The 18,042-nt window shown below is 42.4% G+C and overlaps 2 protein-coding genes across 2 annotated transcripts in view; one reads left to right on the top strand and one right to left on the bottom strand.

Moving 5' to 3' along the window:
- Window positions 1–6,579, top strand: part of RANBP9 (RAN binding protein 9) — a 69,329-nt gene extending 62,750 nt beyond the window's left edge. Inside the window, exons 11-14 of the mRNA XM_074944808.1 lie at window positions 65–186; window positions 3,470–3,621; window positions 4,593–4,704; window positions 5,611–6,579. Coding sequence (XP_074800909.1) covers window positions 65–186; window positions 3,470–3,621; window positions 4,593–4,704; window positions 5,611–5,741 — 517 coding nt within the window. The 3' untranslated portion in view covers window positions 5,742–6,579. The remainder of the gene's footprint in view (window positions 1–64; window positions 187–3,469; window positions 3,622–4,592; window positions 4,705–5,610) is intronic.
- A 1,688-nt stretch (window positions 6,580–8,267) lies between these two features.
- On the bottom strand, window positions 8,268–17,631 carry NOL7 (nucleolar protein 7). Its single transcript, XM_074943165.1, has 8 exons — window positions 17,428–17,631; window positions 14,638–14,698; window positions 13,234–13,292; window positions 12,539–12,570; window positions 11,183–11,264; window positions 9,855–9,976; window positions 9,695–9,772; window positions 8,268–8,584 (listed from the first exon to the last, which is right to left on the bottom strand). The coding sequence occupies exons 1-8, from the start codon at window positions 17,577–17,579 to the stop codon at window positions 8,511–8,513; spliced, it is 660 nt and encodes a 219-aa protein (XP_074799266.1). The 5' UTR covers window positions 17,580–17,631; the 3' UTR covers window positions 8,268–8,510.
- Between the last annotated feature and the right edge of the window lie 411 nt (window positions 17,632–18,042).

The raw sequence follows: 18,042 nt of genomic DNA, 5'->3' as shown, positions 1-18,042 counted from the left end.
GTGGAGAAGCAAACCAAAGTATTTTTGAAGATAGTGATATGTTTTTTTCCCCCCCCTTTCTCAGCAGTGATGTAGACATGGAAACAGATCACTACTCCAATGGAGTTGCAGAGACTTCATCCAATGGCTTCCTAAATGGTAGTTCTAAACATGATCACGAAATGGAAGAATGTGACACAGAAATGGGTCTGCAGTGATATTTCTTACATTTTTAATAAAAAGTGATGGCAACAAGGTTATGTTTTTACTTGCAATGCTTCCCAAATTGAAAATTAGTGACATGACTGAAATCTTAACTTTCCATTTTGCTAGTATTGTACTATATGTAAATCTCAGAACTATCTGGCATGATGTTAATCTGACAACAAGCAGTGGAGGGGAATGTTGTAATAGATATTTTAAGCCGGCACATAACTTCAGTTGGAAACCATCGTGCTTTTTGTTTAGTTCATTGATGTTAGCAGTTAATTTTTCCCTGAAAACTCAACGTTCATTGATAGCAATACAACCAATATCTGTTATTGGACCAACTTTTGTTGGTGAGAGACAAGCTTTCAAAGAGCTCTTCTTCAGGTCTGGGAAACTACAAGATTTGAACAGATTGTTTAGCATAAGTAGTTAACGCATATTTCAAGAGGCCGGTCAAGATGAGGTGGCCTGTTTAACACCTCTCCAGTGGTAGGGAGGAAAGGAAGTAGGGGGCAGCAGCTGGGAGCTGGGGGGGGGGGGGGGTTTAGTGGGTTACAGATTGTTGTAATAAGCCATGCATCTAGTGACTCTGTTCAGTCCATGATTTTTAGTGTCTAGCTCCCAGACGTGTCTTTAAAAGTGTTGTCCAGGTTTCCTTGGAGGATGAGGACTGAGAGAGTGATTGTTTTAAGTGTTCACCCACCGGTGATATGGTGTCTGTCTTTTATAATTTTGCTTGTGTGAGTTCATTCAAGAGTGTCTGAGGTTTCACCCACATAGTTGTTACTGAGGCATTTAGTGCACTGGATGAGGTACACCACGTTTTGATAAGCCTGTGTAGAGAGACCCATGGGTACGGAAAAGTGTGCTGATAATTGTAGCAGTGAGGATATGTCTGCAGGTTTTGTATTTGTTCTGGTGCTTCTTTGAGTTGGTGTGTCCTGGTGTGTGGGCAGCTTGCATCTGATGAGGTGAGGTTGGGGGTGGTGGTGGTTTGAAGACCAGAAGAGGGGGTTTAGGAAAGATTTCTTTCAGGATGGGGTCCCCAAAATGGCCAATACCAAGGAACCCAAGGTATTGGGGAGATGTTTTGGGACAATATTCTTTTCCCTGTGGACAGAGACAGGAAGGGTTGATAAGAGATTGAAATGGTTCTGCTTCCCACCAAAGAGAAATTTAATATTTTCCCCATTTGACTTAGAGTATAGTCCTACCTTAAAATGTAGCTATGTAAAAATAGCTGTCTTTCTTACTCATCAGATCTGTTATGTGTTCATTAATACCTGTTGACTTTAGTGACAGATAAGTTTAACAGCTTCTTTTAGAGCCAGCACAGCTAAGAGGAAGTATCTAAATTTCAGTTATAGGGCCTATCCGATGTACCTGTGAAACCATGCTGAAGGCATTGAGGGTTACACAGGTGTAAATAGGCCATAATTTGGCCTCACTAAATCTTTCATAATGGCCATGTCTGAGAGAGAGAGAGAGAATCCAGCTTGACAATCAATCCCTGTATTTGCAGGACTGCATGTTGGAAAAAAGTTTTTTTACTTAAAGTGAGACAAATGTATGGATTTTTTTTGTAGACTTTTAGAGTACAACAGTTCTTAAAAAGATCTGTGAAACTGCTCCAGTCTCAGAGCATACACTAATGCTGTTCTGCAGCTTCCCTAGTAAACTAACATTAGGTCATTGTTTCAGCACAGTACTTCTGTTCCAAGCATTCAACAAGAGTCCTCTGAATTCCCCGAGTCTTACCCTGTGTATTACATTGCTGAAACTGAATAACAAGATCTGGTTTGTGTTCGAAAAACCACTTCTTTACTCTCTTGCAGCCTTTTCCACAGAGGCTTTCTGTGATAGACATGAAACAGCTGCATAGGACGCAGAGTTGCTTTTTTTTTTAATTTAGTTGTTTACAGCCTCTGGAAAATGAAGTCCTAGACTGGGCTCCAGCTAGCAACAGACATCGCTGCTTCAAGACTCGTGGGTGTTTCACTTTTGTAAAAGACATGTGGCTTCTTGGACTACCCAGAATACTTTACACCCCACAGTTTGAGAACTATTTTATGATATTTCGTTTTTTGAACTCTTTCCAGTTTCTCTGTAGTGTTATGTACACGTGTGTGTGTGTGTGTGTGTGTGTGTGTGATTGTAGTAACCAGAGATCTGTTTTGGAGGTGACAGTTCACTTATCTAAGATAATTATGGTAAAAATGACTCTTATAATTTTCTGGATGCTATTCAAAAGCTAGACCTTATTATCACAAGCAAGTTATGTACAGACTAGACTATTTTTAGAGAGATAGGGGGAGGATGGCTTTGTGGCTAAAGCATAAGTCCGAGTTGGAGATCTTAATTCTGTTCCATAGCTGCCTGTGTAATCTTGATAAGTCAGCTAACTTCTCCCTACTGTAGGTTCTTTACCTGTAAAAATAGGGATAACTCTCATCTCAAACATGTTGAAATTGACTAATGTTCATAAAGTGCTTTGAAATCCCTTGGTGGAAAGTATTAGAAGTGGGAAGTACTGTCACCTGTAATTGTTCCAATTTGTAATGCTCAAATAAGATGTAAAAAAACCTCCAGTTTTTAGCCAGTACCCTTTTGTGATCTGAGATTTAAGATTAGTTGAGAGTTACGCCTGCTGTGCTATTTTTAGCTTTTTCCCCAAGGGTCCTGTAGATTCCTAATAACTATGAAGTGACAGTGGACTTGCAGACATAAAGTATGTTTCTGGGGTTAGCTCTGTAGTAATGTCTGATCTGCTAACCTCGTTTTGACAGTTCAGAATTTGTAATGCCGGGTGCTAATGTGAACAGGCAACTAGAATTGGTTTTTCTCCCCCAGTAGACAATAGGCTTCCTCATTAGGCTTGGTCTGTGCACAGTGTTGCACAGTTTAACTAAAAGTGCCTTTAAACCAGTGCAAAATCCTGTTTGGATACTCTTGATTTTTGAACCTGCCTTATAGCAATTCAGCTTGTCATTAAATTTACTCCAATGCAAGATGCATGAGGTTTTTGGCCATTTTAATTAAATCTGTTAAACTAATGCAATTTCTATAGGTAGAGGCTTTAGTAATTACTTAAAGGTCTCCACAGCTGTGCGCTGTACACCAGGCACATTGTGCCAAGAATCCTGGTCCTGAATTGCTTTCATTCTGAGATCTCTCACATCTGCTCCTGATTACATGAATTAATCAGTTGGCAGAAACTTATTAATAGCGTACATTTGTACTGCTATATTGTATTAGTGATGCTGATTTGTCATTCTTGCAGAAGTTGACTCAAGTCAGTTAAGACGTCAGCTCTGTGGAGGTAGCCAGGCGGCCATTGAAAGAATGATCCATTTTGGAAGAGAATTGCAGGCAATGAGTGAACAGCTAAGGAGAGAATGTGGCAAAAACACAACAAATAAGAAAATGCTAAAGGTATGGCAATATTTTACATTAGTAATTTTGGTGACTGCACTTCCAAATGGAATTTTGCAATATCTGCTGCCTTAACCAAAGCTAGTTTTTTGCTTTTTCATGAAAATGAGAAGAACTGTTGCAATATTTTTCTATTCTGAGGAGCATGGCTTCCCATTTTGTGTACAGCAGTTTTATAGTCTGAACATATAGGGTGAACATTACTCTGGCAATAAGAGAAGTGACCACTGTTAAAAATTCTTTTTTTAAAATTCCTAGATTTAAAAATACAAGGCACACAGTCTCCTCCTCACATACAACAAATCATATAGTCACCTCCCAATAAATCTAGAATGTGGACTACGTAGGTGCCATTTCGAGTTCTGGTCCGATAAACATTAGACCAGTCAAGCAGCAGAACATGGAGTGCTATATCAAGGGAGAATACATATGCCTGAAATGTGATGTAATGGTTGCTCTCTCTGGGTGGGTGGGAAGTGCAGAGAATTTTTTTGTCAGTTATTTTCCTTATAATTTCTCCAGCTGCTTTTTATAGTTACGCAAGACTGTGGTGGAAAGTAATTCCCATACAAAAACCGGATTGAGTTTTGCTAGCTGAAACAAGAACTCTATTATACTGTTTTTAAATCTCTTTTGCTCTCCTTGTCACCAAATACTTTTAATCTAAGTCACCTTTTCACATGTTGAAAATAACTTTTTTAGGTTTTTCTAATATTATGAAGTTGCAGGTTGCTGGGCTAAATGGCATGAGCTCAGTTTTCTTAACTCTAGTATTGGGCACATGCCCTAATCATACAGTAGCCCTGTGTGCTGATTTATTAACAAAGTGCTTTTGCAGCCTCTCATATGGCAGACAGCTAAATTTTAGTTCTAGATTAGAATGAGGAAAATAGCTTTTATGTCTGTACTAACTGGATATAGCTGTGTAAGTTTTAGATAGAAAACAAAACTGAACACTCATTTTCCCACAGGATGCATTCAGTTTACTTGCATATTCGGATCCTTGGAGCAGTCCAGTTGGAAACCAGCTTGATCCAATACAGAGAGAACCGGTGTGCTCTGTTCTTAATAGTGCAATACTAGGTACGTCTTTATGCTTTTTGCTTCATGGCATGTTTATTCAGGTAAGTGGTGCTGTAAGCACAAATGACATTGCATTCCCTAGACTCTTGCAAAGGGCTGTGTATTCTGCAATATGTATATTGAATAACCACTGTACCTGTATTAATGGAAGTACCTGAAATAAACTGATACAAAATCCATAAACCAGAGTTTTGACAGACTTGAGTGTTAAAGACACATGGCACAATGGACAACCAAAAAACCCCCCAAAACTGAACAGATTATATCAAATTAGTGACTTACTGACAGTGCACCGCAGAAGAGAAACAACAGAATAAAATTCTGTGATGTTGCTTTTGCAGTAATTTATCATAAAACCCTGGTATTGGGGGTCTCAGTCCTCACTCATGGTATAAGTGCCACAACTACATTGCTTTGCTTCTCTCGGAGCTGAGAGAGAGTACCGCCGCCTGTCACCATTAAAGTCAGCAGTTTTTCAAATGACTACAGTAGTAGTTGATTGCGATGCAGTTATTTCATGTATAGGTAACGCTGCAGTCTAAGAAACCATTCTGTGATAACTTGGTAAATAATGACTTACAGGCAACCACAGTTCATCGTACAGCAAGACTTATCTTTTGATAAATATCAAAAACCTCATGCACAAAGGAAAATTCAACAGGTTAACGATTTCAAACCATTAGTAATGTTATGAAATGTGCATGTTGTATTCTACATACAAACCTGCCTAAATTACAGATTCAAAGTTTGTTACTGTATAGTTGAAAGGCTTACAATGTGTGAAACTGGGTCGGTCTTTGGTGTTCCAGTATGCCAGCTCCATTCCGAGTACTGTGTCCTAGAAAGTGATTTGCATTCTAAATTTTTAAAGATCTATTACACATCTGGATTGTTGAATCTTTTCAGAGACCCACAATCTGCCAAAGCAGCCACCACTCGCCCTAGCAATGGGACAGGCTTCACAGTGTCTAGGATTGATGGCGCGTTCGGGAATTGGATCATGTGCATTTGCCACAGTGGAAGACTATCTACACTAGCTATGCATTTGAAGATTTCAAGTATGTATTGTGGCATATTCAACATGGAGGTATATCAGCTCTGCTGACTGGAATTTGGATCTTTTAATTATGTACTAAGGACAGGTCTGTCGCTTTATGTTGCTTCCTAGTTTACAGCATGATGCAAATGATTTTCTAACTTAGTGTTAGGAGAAATTTTCCATCTTTAACCTCTTAGACAACTAAGAGTTAAAAGTATCACTGATGTCAGACATCCAAATTGACCATTACAAATTCTTTAAATGATTGTTCAAAACAAACCAAAAATCCTACCACCTTGAGGTGGGGCAGAAGAATAGAAAATGTTGTGGATGTGTTAGCATGTGGGTGATGTAAACTTCAAGCAGGATGACTTACCAACCTCCACCCTCATTATTATTACATAGTTCAATCAGTGTAACTTGCAAAAGGCATAAACACCTGACAGTTTGGATATATAGTGTTGATGGGAAGAAATATTTTTAATGTGTACTGTAAAACTTGAAATACTCAGGAGCTGAGTGAATATGTTTGTTGCTACTTACAATCCCTACCTGTTGATCTTAGTAGTTTGTTTTAACATGGTCTTTTCAACTTTCTTTGTTTAACTACAGACAACTTCTGTTATAGACTCACCAGTTTAACTGTTGTATAATAACAGTATTACATGTCACAGTGTGGTTACGACCTCTATTTATATAAAAACCAAATATTAGTCAATTTACAGTCTTAATTTAATCTTTGTACACCTTGCATTTTTAAAAGTGCTTAAATGAGTACTATATTGCAATAAAATGTAGTGATATCATAATTAACCAGCCATTAAAAACTTATTCTACAGATATTAATAGCTTTGGATTTGTATGCTACACTGATTCTACTTTGTGTTCTAGCTTTTGAAACTAATGTGAATTGAGCACTTCAATTATGTACAGGGCAAAAGCAGCAAGTGGTTGTAGAAAGTTAAAATAGCTTAAAACTGCTTTCTCATGAGCAAAATACTGCCTGCTTCAAGATGCGTTTAGTGCTTGGGGAAGAGTCCAGCTTTCCCAGTCTTTGGCTAGTGGACTGAAGTTTCAACTGAACACACCAACAATTTGTGAAGTGCTATGAGGGAGCCACCAAGCAAATGCTTTCAACCTCCTACTCACCCTAAAATAAGTTTTTAATTTAATCAGACCCAAAAGCACTGACACTAGATTTCAGAAAAGGGAATTCAGACTCTAGATTTTATTTTCTGTAGTACTTATATTAGTCAGCAAGAAAGCTACTGCATCTCAAAGGCACACATCAAAAAGCAAGAAGTGTGATTAAAGGGCAAGGTCCAGCCCCCTGTAGCAACAGAAACAAAATACTGCAGGTAAGGTAATTTGAAGAGTTGAATACTCAACTTGAAAGCAGCTCCACAGGAAGCCTCTAAGGCAATGCAGTGAGTCAACTGAAGACCACTGCCATTGACATCATCCTAGGGGACACTGAGCACTCTGTTACCTGAAAATAGTCAGCAAGTTGACAATCCCATTGCAGAACAATACATTTCTGAAGGCAGGAATGCTAATTATGCAGTCTTATTAAAATCAGGTACTATACCAGCAAATGGGAGGCAGCTAATTCAACCAAATTTACACCTAGAATATATCATAGGAACCCATTAGTGTAGCTTCTGTTTACACAATTCTAGTAAACTACCTATATAATTTTGAGGCTATTAGATAAGGCAGGAATATTGCCATGGATTAGCAACTTCCTGAGGGAGAGAACAGATCAACTTTCAAGGTTAAAGTACCAGGGCATATAGTTTGCTCCTAACCCTGGTGGTGGAGGAATATTGGATTTGTGAAAAGTTGAGGGCTGAGAATCTTTACTTTCTGATACAGAGCACTTCTATAGAAAACATTAAACTTGAGCTCACAACTGTGTCACTGCTGTTTTATAAAGATTGGCTTCATCACTTGATTACAGTACAGACAGCTTGCTTCAAATTCCCCATATGAAAATTCTGCTCTGGGAGACTTAATCCTTCAGGTGACTGCTGGTTTTAAACTGACCTTTTCACCTTGTCTGTGCTCTTATGGCCTTTTGTTAACTCATTTCATTTAAGCTGAACTATGGCTGAGAAGTAGAGGAAATCTGTGGTGGGTACTGTACAGAAGCAATTCTTGCCTTGTAATGTGCTTTTTGTATTCTCAAACTGCCTGACCTTATGAAGCTGAAGGTTCCTGAAGGCAGAACTCAAGCATTGTGCAGTGATAGCATCACAGCTGATTCAAATGCCCTATCCTGGGACCTCAAGTACCATTTCCATTGATTGCAGCTTGGATAGGGAAGACTCCCTTCAGAATAGCAGGTGCCCTTGGCAAGGGCACAAGTTGCTGATCACAAGAGCCTTCTAGATGGTGGGGAAGCAGAGCAAGGCTCTGCTTCCAGAAAATGTCATCCAGCAGGTGAACACAACACTTCTACACAGATATACTTAAAATAGGTTTTATTAATTATGGTATAATGTACAAGAGCTACATTTTGATAACTTATAACCAAACTTCTTAGGTTGCAGGGTGAGTGTCAGCTGGATATTGATTTTTTAAAAAAAAAACAAACCTATCCATTGACTGATTTCTTACCGATATCACAGCAGTGGTGGGTTTGAGACAAGGTGGCTCCTGGCCATATTTTAAAAGTTAGTGCATGAAACAGGAGCTTTACAGACAAGCAAAAAATTGATAAAAAGCCAGCATTTTCCTTAGCATCTATCTTTAAGGGTTTTTTTCTTCATACAGAAGCCCCCATCTTTGTAGACATCCAGTGTTTTTTAAACTGCTTAGCTTTCTGTTTTTCCTTTGACCCTAAAAGCAAAGAAAATGTAGTATTAGGCTACAGGTCCAGGGAGCTTTTTTAATTAAAACACTACATAGCACTGTGTGCGTGCTTCATCCAGTTTATTCTGCAATGCTGTAAAAGGGGCTCCATGTTACAGCAAGAGGAGCAATTTGGTAGTATAGAAAACCATCTGCCTGTGTTTCACTTGACTCCACTGTGCCCTTTCAAGAATGTCAAAATCCTGGTGCAAAGAACAATAGGAGCAGAGATACTTTTGCCTTTTGTAACTTCTGAATAGTATTCTAAAAAAGAGCTGACTTTCTTCCATTTTGAAGCCCACAGGTGAGTACTGTATTTCACACAAAACATCTTCAACATCTGTTGCTTTCTTTAGCTAATGCGTATAAAACAGTACACACTAATGTCAATCATCTTCCCCCACAATACTGAATCCTACTAGTTTATTCCCCCTTTAAAGGGCTGAAAAACAATACTAAGACTTTCACACTTAATGCCCACCTACACCAAAAAAGACAAGTTCAGGGCCTCAACATCCCAACCCTGAGAACATTTGAACTCAATACCACGTTGATAAGCAAACTCCATCCTGTGATATACTGAACATTCACAAATCAAGAAAACATGCTTTGACTAGCAGTTTGAAAGGAATAGATTTTATATTCATTATTTTTAGGCTATGCGTATGAATGCAAGTGCTAGCTTAACATTAATACTGAAGCCATTTTGTTTAAGTGGCAGATTCTACCCAACACTTAATAAAGGAAATTTGAGCCCTGCTTGTACATGTTTAAGCACCATTCTTAGGACTACAGTTATAAGCCTGTTTGCAGGTTCAGGGCTCTAGTTTTCAAAACGTTGACTTTTGCCTGTAGTAAAACAATATCAGGTGCATTTAAATTGCTCCACCTACTGTTGTCTTAAACCTAATCATCATCATGTTGCATGGAGTTTAGCCTTCTCTTCAACAAAAGGCTCTCTGGCACAATATTACAGTAGTTATTTACTTCAGATTTATAAATAACCAAACCCCTCTGTGGCTAATTTTTGTCCTCCCTTTAGCTGACAATTTTATCATACTCAGGTATTTTTGCACATTTTGGGTTCACTACACTTACCCCAATATTTGTTCACAAACTGAACTGCAGCTTTTTTAACTGGACTCTTCTTAGTCACAAAAGAAAAGAACTGGTTTGCTGAAATAAATGAAAGGAAAAGTTAGTCACAGAGGCAGATGATCAAAAAGATACAGAATTACACCTGGAAGAGTTACTTTACCAGTTGTTCGGTTGGTGCCTGGTCCATATAGATGACTCTGTACAAAGTCTTTGGCCATTTTTTGGTGCTGGCTGGTTAGATCTTGGTCTTTTAAGCACACGGCCATATAGTTTCCTTTCAATCTAGTTAAGTTAAAAAATAAAGTCACTTGTTTAAAACCCCCAAACAGTATATGTTCTGGCCAACATCTTGCTACAAGATATGCTTTTACTGGCTTCTAATTCCTAAGCCATGTTCCACTCATGTAATATTTTTCAATTTCACTAGAACAAAAATAATTTTCTATATTATGGAGAACTCATAGCAGCAAGTCTCATATACACATCTTTCCCCGGAGTTCAACAGCACCAAAAATGATGTCTCTGCATTTAAAGTTGTAGGAGCTTAAAAGTATTCCTTCCAAAAGCCAGTCCAACTATTCTCCAGACTCATGTCACCAGCTGGATGCTTAGACCATGCCTGAATAATTTTGATATTTTTTCTGTGGGATCCAAAGGCTTTATCCCACCGCTTCCAGCAAGGGGACTTCACTGCCCATGAGGCATCATTTTAGTCCCTCACTACTGTTGCACAGCATGATAGCCAAGTCATATGCATAGTGCAGGAACCTTAACCCTTCTTTTCTATATTTGCAGATGAAATCTGAGATCTCCCTGCAGCACTCAGAATGACTAGGGGAATCCATGCACAAATGCAGACTTTCTGGGCATAGTTTTCCCTGTAGGCAGAGGAGGAATTATCGGTGTCCTGAAGCTCCTGGCAAAAGGGAGAAGAAAACTCACAGGATTGTTGAGACACTCAGTCCGAATAGCAATTTTTAGCAAGTTTATCTTTGCCCTCTATTACCAAAAGGCACACGTTTCCCTCCACAGCATCAGCCAGAGGGCCTTTCTCGCTATTCCATAGCCTCTGCTGCTCCTGTCTGTTGGCAGAGCATGCTGCCTCTAAGCACTAAGACCAACTGCAACACATTCATATTGTAGTTTCATTGTAAAACCTACTCGGCCACATATTACTTCAAAACGCATTCTTCTCAGGAGACCACTTGACTTATATCAAAAGGATGTCACAGGGAGGAATGATATGGGGTGCATGAAAGTGTTGGGATCCCAAAGCCCCCACATTAATAAAGCATTCCTCTCCTTATCATTGAAAAAGCATTGTACTGCAGGAAAGAGGTATCCCACATCTTTCACTCACACGGCATGGCCTGGGTCAAACTGACATGACTGAGGGGTAGAAGTTTGATCTCAAAATAGAGTGAGTTCAAGCCCTTTATGATTTTGACCACAGTAACACTTTAACTGAACTGGAGCTACTTATCATACCTAACAACCCGTTTGTTTCCTCCGTTATCCTGTCCCGTGTTACGTTCTTCATTCTTCTTTTCAGACTCATTTCGATTTTCACCTAAAATAGATGCAAGACAGTCAAACAATTTCCACACACTAATGTCAATCCCCAGATAGTAAGTGAAACTGATCATAGGTAGGCCTTTGGAAAAAACAATTCACAGGTCTTTGATTGAACCAAACACATTTCCAGTAGCAGCAGCTCATACAGTAAGAGGTGCTGCTTTCAGTACTCTGCCTGAACGGCCTTGTTGAGGACAAAACAGGCTTTGGAGGACACACCTTTACATGTGATTTCAGATCTTAATCACTACCTTCCTGAACAATAAGGGGGTGCGAGGAGGAATCATTGCTGTGGCTGAGTCACAGGAAAGGATGAGAGGCAAGAATCAATGCTATTTAGCAAGAGACAAAACATGACTGGATCAGTATTTAGCACTTCAAGTTTTCCAATAGTGAAAGTGAGCAATTAAGCTGTAGAGATGAGACAGCCTGTAATATACCACAATGGCTGTGCATAGCCCAAGGAGTCCTAAAATACAGTCCAAGGTTGGCTTCACTCCCTGTATCTTAGAGAATTAAGCACCACTCATGAAGACTGATTTCTCAAGAAACCTAGAGTTCAACTCCATTATTGTTTCTAAAGCATTATGAAGATATAAAATTGGGGGTAATGTTTACATAGCTTACGGGAGGTTGTGAAATTATATTTGTAAAACAATTGAGATCTGCAGATGAAAGGGACTACAGCACTACACATTTATGTCTTTGTGAGTGCCCTGGATTTTGGTTTTGATGAGGGGAGAAGTTTCTCCTCTGTTTCTACAGTGCCATGAGAATACGGAACATACATGGCCCTGCGCCAAGAATCAAGGAAGATAACAAGTGAATTAGTAAAGGCTGTTTTTCTGAGAATTACAAAGATGCAAATACAAATGAATGCCTTCCACTGTTGGGTCACCCAGAAAAACCTGGTTGTCTTCCACTGATCCCTCTTCTTTATTTAGGCTGTCCAGCTCTCCAAGCTGTTCTGTCTATGCTAAAAGTTTCTTCAAACACTGACTATTTTAAATCAAGCACTTGCACAGCAGGCCTCTCAAAACAGAGGACATGGAACTAGGGCCAACACTGATAACTCCAGAAGAAAGGAGAGTCAGAGAGGAAGTTAGAATTGCTAGGCTGCAGCAATCAGTAATTGTTAAATTCAGGTTTCACTATCACAAGGGATTGTAGCGCCACAGAACAATCTTACTGCAGCTGTTTCTAACACAGAATGGACCTCATGTCTGGGACATCATAAAAAGAAATTAACATAAAAAGTTTATATCTTACCTTGTTTGGTTGTGTCAGACAGGTTATTGTTGCTTAGGAGGGAATGAGAAAGTTTGTTTAGAAACGTTATTCTTCACATTTAGGAAAGAGCCCATCAGTCTGTGGTTATTCACAGTTATGTACTTTAACTCCTTACAATATTTACAGAGTCCTAAATAGAATAAAGACTTTCAAATAATTATTTCTGTGTATGATCTTGAGCCTTAAAGATGAGATGGGGACTGGAACAACCTAGGTAACCCTACTAGAACTTTGTCTTTAAGTTTCAGTACTCTGTTGAATGTTCAAAAATACCTTAAATAGTAAGCTTCAATAGCACGTGTACAATCCTGTTAATGCCATAAACCATCCTCTTGCAACACCACAATTCATTATTAAGGACACACAGAGGGAGACACAATCTAAGCAACGTGATGTTTTTACATAGCTAATTTTCTGATTGTAACCATATCTGGAAAGATACAATGTGAGTATAATTAGAAAAGCGAGTCTGAAGAAACCTCTTACTCTTAGATCCGCAGAGACAATACAGTTATAGGAGAGAGAAATGCATTCTGTTCTTGCCCACCCATCATCAAAGTTCCAACCACAGATTCTTTATTACTGCTGATCTTTTTTTGCAAGCCAGAAAATACAGCTCAGTCCTAATAAAATTAGGGCACTGTTTTGTACACTAGGGCACTACTTATACTTACTTAATCTGTGGTCCTGAAGTTAACTCCTCTAGAACATTTTCAGGAAGTAATTTTCTTTTCTAAAGAAAATTAAGGAAATGCTTTAATGGCTACAACTCTTCGTTTATCTGACGTTCCTTTTCAAGACAGTATTTGATGACAGCAAAGCTGTTCTACATATTTTTGAACTTGTCAAAATACCAATGTCAACAAATATTCAAAAATTTGGTTAACTTCAACTCTTGGTGAAAAATCACTTGTAAACGGGGTGGACTATTCTTACAAGCTCCACCAGCAAATTCAGTCCCGTGTACTCTACTACAAAAAGAGTAAGTAGATTATGCAGAACGTTCAAAATACATTCATGTGGGTCTCTGGGCTCGGCTACTGGTAAGTAGGTTTGAATAGACCCATGGGTTCTAATTGGTTCCTAGAGCTCCGGGGGCTTAGCTCCTTCTTGACTGAAGAAATAAATAAGTGGTGATAAATGGTAGCTACCCAGCCCACCCAGCTGTCGAGTTCAGACAGCCATAGATTTTATATATCTTGGTACAGTAGAGTCTGCTTATTAGCAACCCCTCAGCAAAAAGTTGCCATTATCTGGCAGTTGCCAATAAGGGAAGCAAGTGCTAGAATGTGCTTTCCCTGACTGCCCTCTGCAAACCTGCCAGCAGGCAAGGCAGCAGTGGGGGGAGGTGCTGCAACCCAAATGGAGTGGGGGCACTGGAGGCCCATGGAGCTGCACAATGCCGTTTCCCCCTGCACCCTCCAGGGGTCAGTGCTCAGCGTGCTTGTTTTCCTTGGGTTCAGGCCCCCAGCAGGGCGCAACCTAGAGAACGCAGGGAGAGGTACCGTGCAGCTCTGGCATCTGGGCTACACCTCCCATCCCTGCTACTGCCCTGGCCACAGCCTCCCAGCCTGCAGGCCCTTATCACCTGTGCACTCCCCTGTGCGTAGGCCGGTTTGCGGGGCTGCAGCAAGGAAAGGCAAGTCCCAGTGCTTCCTTACCTTACTGTAGTCTCCCAAATCTGCCTGTGGTGGGCTCTCAGGGCTTCCTTCCCTGCTTGCAGCCAGGGCCTTGATTTTCACGAAGTGGCATGTGGCTGCCAACAGCCAAATACCATTCACACTACAGTGGATGGGGCAGGATTGGTTCCTGCAGAGTGGTGATATTAACCAGAATTGTTAATACCCTGGCCGCATTGAGTGGACTTTGCAGTAAAGGCTCCTCCACTCCCACACTGTCATGAGAGACACTGTCCTCGGGCAGGGGGCTCATCATCCAGGCTCATGGCAAACAAGGATGCCTCTTGGCCTGTAGGCTACATCTCTCTTGCAGCAGCCTGGCACCCTCAGTGAGCAGGGGCTGCGATCACAAAGTACAAGGCAAGGCAACCTGGCCTGGCCCAAGCAGGCCCTCTTTACCTTCTGCTCTTTGAAGAGCTCCTCTCGCCGCCGCCGCTTCTCCTTCAGCAGCTCCCTGTCCCTGTGGGGAGGAGAGAACATGCAGGTCAGCATTGGTACAATGTTACAAACTACTACCATCACAATTTGCTGCCTCTGCCTTTCTGCATCTTTGGGTCCGGAGGCAGCAAATTGCGACACATGCGGATATGCTTTTCACAATCTGCTATCTCTACCTTTCCCCATCCTCTGGTGCAAGGGAAGCAAATTATGATGTATAAGGGTTCACTGTTTTGACAGTTCCATCACTATTTGCTACCATTGTGAAATCTCCATTTTAAAATTTGGGCACAAATAAAACAAGATATTTTTCTAGTTTGGAAAAGCGTTCTACAGAGTTAAACCAAAGGCAAAACCCCAAATGAAGATGGTGTTATTTCTTTATTAGTCTCCTTCCATTGTAGTTAGGTAATACAGTTTTTATAGTAAACAAACATTTAATGTACACAAATTAGTTGAAGGCATAGTAAAATAGTATTTTAAATACTAACCAATAAATTGTCAACAAAAGCTATTAGGCAGCAGATCTACTGTTGTTCCATATACAGAAACAAACACACAACACAGTCACCGTTACACACAAATTTGTACTACTCTACTTTGGCACAAACATATGAGCCCATTACCCCCAATCTTATTTCAGGGAAAGATTCTCAGGCCTTTGCCTCACTGCTAAAACTGAAATTGCTTGTCCTCACTGTGTTTTTAGCTTAGAACAACACCCACAACTTAGTTACTCCAAGTCAAACAAAATGGAAAAGGGCTAGATTCACAAAGGGACTTATGCACTGCAATTAGGGATGTAAAATGTTAACCGACCTTAACTGTTAACACCTGGCCAGCCACCCACACCCCAGCCCCTGGCTGCCCACACCGGGCCAGACCCCCACAAATATGGTCTAGATGAAATTACTGTAAAGTGGGTACACAAGTGGTTGAAAGAGTAGTCATAAATGGTTCACTATCAAACTGGGAGGACACATCTAGTGGGGTCCCACAGAAGTGAGTCGTCGGTTTGCAACTATTCAATATTTTCATTAATGAGAGGGGAGCGTATGCTTACATAATTTGCAGATGACACCAAGCTGGGAAGGGTTGCAAGCATTTTGGAGGACAGAATTAGAATTCAAAATAACCTTGACAAATTGGAGAACTGGTCTGAATTCATAATGCAAGAAAGGTGTAAACACAACATATGCTGTGTTTGTAAGTTAAATTTTCCTGCAAGCACATTAACAATAAAAAAAAAAAGATTCTATCACATGTGGTTAGCAAACAGGTAGAAGCTGAAATCAAAGAGGAATCTTTACAGTTAAAGCACCTAAAACATGGATCGATTAATTATAATAGGATAAAAGTGCCACCACTTTATATGCATTGCTTTTAGAGGGGATCACTGTACAGCTAGGCCAACATCCTCTGTGTGCCCAGCAGAATCTCCCATGATGCTACTGGGCTTCATTCTCCTGCTCTTAAAGATGTTCTGACCAGTGCAGAAAAGAAAGGAGGAGAGATCACCTTAAATCAGAGGTTCTCAAACTGTGGTGTGCGACAAGCTCCATTCAGGTGGTCCGCGGATAGTTCCCTCTAAGATGTGCGCCTGGGTAGCCGCACACGAGAGAATGAAGTGGCAGCATGGCTCCACTAATTAGGTGCCTGGACCCTGGAGAAGATGCACGTATGAGGTGGTGGCAGCCTTGGAGGGAATAGGGGGTAGGTGGGAGAGGGCACTGGCGTGAGAAAAGGGGATGAGGGGATTTTGGGATGTGCAGGGCTGAGGCAGGCAGAGAAAGAAGCGACTTTCCCCAGCTCCAGGACTGCGGCTGCCGGAGAGAGACAGCCCTCCTTCCCATCCCCAGCTCGGGGGCTGCCGCAGCGGGGGAAAGAGGGCACATCCACTGCATTAGAAAAGTAAGACTACTAATATTAAAACAGGAGTTGTGCTTTTATTTGTAGAACAAAAAAACAATTATTATTTGGATAAAAGTGCTATATAAACCGCCCCACCCCCCAAGTGCTTTACAATAGTTAGCAAACAGTACAAACAGTTTTTGGAAAGATCATTAAGTGGTCCGCTGAGACCCTCAGCCATTTTCAAGTGGTCCACGAAAAAAAGAGGTTTGAGAACCACTGCCTTAAAATTTTAACCTTAAACGATTTATTGAAATTTTTTCAGGCCAAAATTGATACCTGTGAAACGTTGCGAAGGCTTCCCTACACAGGGCAAGTCAGAAAGTTGAGTGCTTCCCTACTTCGCTCCTCTTTAGATTTAAAAACAACCAACCTGGGGCTACACCTGGACCATGCAAAGTGGCAGAAGTGTTCAACAGGTGAAAGGCCCCATGACTAACAGTGCCCTGCGGGAGGGCTCCGGCCTGGCTGCCCTGCCTGCCGCTGGCAAAGCGAAGGCCACTTGGACTGCGGAGCGAAAGGCTCCCGGCCGGGGCCCAAGGCGCCGTGACGGACGCGCACGAGCGTCCCACCAGCCAGGCAGCCCGGCGCACGCGGGAAGTTGCCGGGGGCCGCTGCAGCTCGAGGGCCCGGGGCGCCCCGCAGCGGGACCCGGGCGGCGGCGGCGGCCGCAGCAGCAGCGCGGGGCACGCTCGGGTCGCACGCGCCTGCTCCGGGCCCCCGCGTGCTGACGGGCCGCGGTTCCTCGCCCCGCCCCCTGCCCGCAGCGGTGCGTTGCGGTCAGCGACTCCCTGCGGGGGGGGGGGGGAAGGGGTGGGTGCGGCCAGGTCGGGCTGTTACCTCCGCGCTGTGTCCCCGGCGCGTCTCCGCTCGGTCTCCGCCGCGGCTCTCGCCCGCTCGAAGGTCACCTCCTCGGGCGCCTCCTCGTCCTCCTCGGAGGTGGCGGCGGCTTCTTTCTCCAGCATCGCGCGCCGCCCCCGCGTCATCGCCATCGCGTCTCGCGCCGCCCGGCCCGAGAAGTCCCCCCCCTTTCACCTCTGACCCGGAAGCAGTCGCGGGGGCGCCGCGGTCGGGCTTGCCCTTCAGCTCCCAGCCTGCCCCTCGGCCGGCTCAGCCCAGGACCGCCCACACGCCGCGCTCGCGCTCTGTAATTGATGGCGGGCGCCCTGAGCCCGTGGAGCGAGGCGAGCGCGCGGCGAGATGCAGCCCGAGAGCCGCTTCCTCATTCGGCGCTGCCCCACGTGCCCCGAGCCGCGCTCCCGGCAACCCGCGCGGCCCTGTGCCCCGGCCCCTCCCCCAGCCCGATCTGCTCCCAGCGCCGAGGCAGGCTGCAGTAGCGCTGCTAGCGGGGGCCCCGCGGCTCGTGCGCAAGGAGAGCATGACACACCCCCGCCAAAGCCCGCATTAATTTAGGCAAAGCCAGACTCAAACCCCCGCTCCGCAGTAAAAAGCAAC

This window comes from Natator depressus, chromosome 2 (genome assembly GCF_965152275.1).
Source record: "Natator depressus isolate rNatDep1 chromosome 2, rNatDep2.hap1, whole genome shotgun sequence".
Classification (NCBI taxonomy): Eukaryota; Metazoa; Chordata; order Testudines; family Cheloniidae; genus Natator; species Natator depressus.
This window is presented reverse-complemented; position numbering and strand designations above follow the sequence as displayed.

What these genes read in the sequence shown, in the direction of transcription:
- NOL7 (XM_074943165.1), bottom strand. Translation starts at nt 17,579, where the DNA reads ATGGCGATGACGCGGGGGCGGCGCGCGATGCTGGAGAAAGAAGCCGCC. An exon ending in ACTTCAGGACCACAGATTAA is followed by an intron (nt 12,571 to 13,233) that starts GTAAGTATAAGT and finishes TTCCCTCCTAAG; the next exon opens with CAACAATAACCTGTCTGACA. An exon ending in GGAAACAAACGGGTTGTTAG is followed by an intron (nt 9,977 to 11,182) that starts GTATGATAAGTA and finishes TAACTTAACTAG; the next exon opens with ATTGAAAGGAAACTATATGG.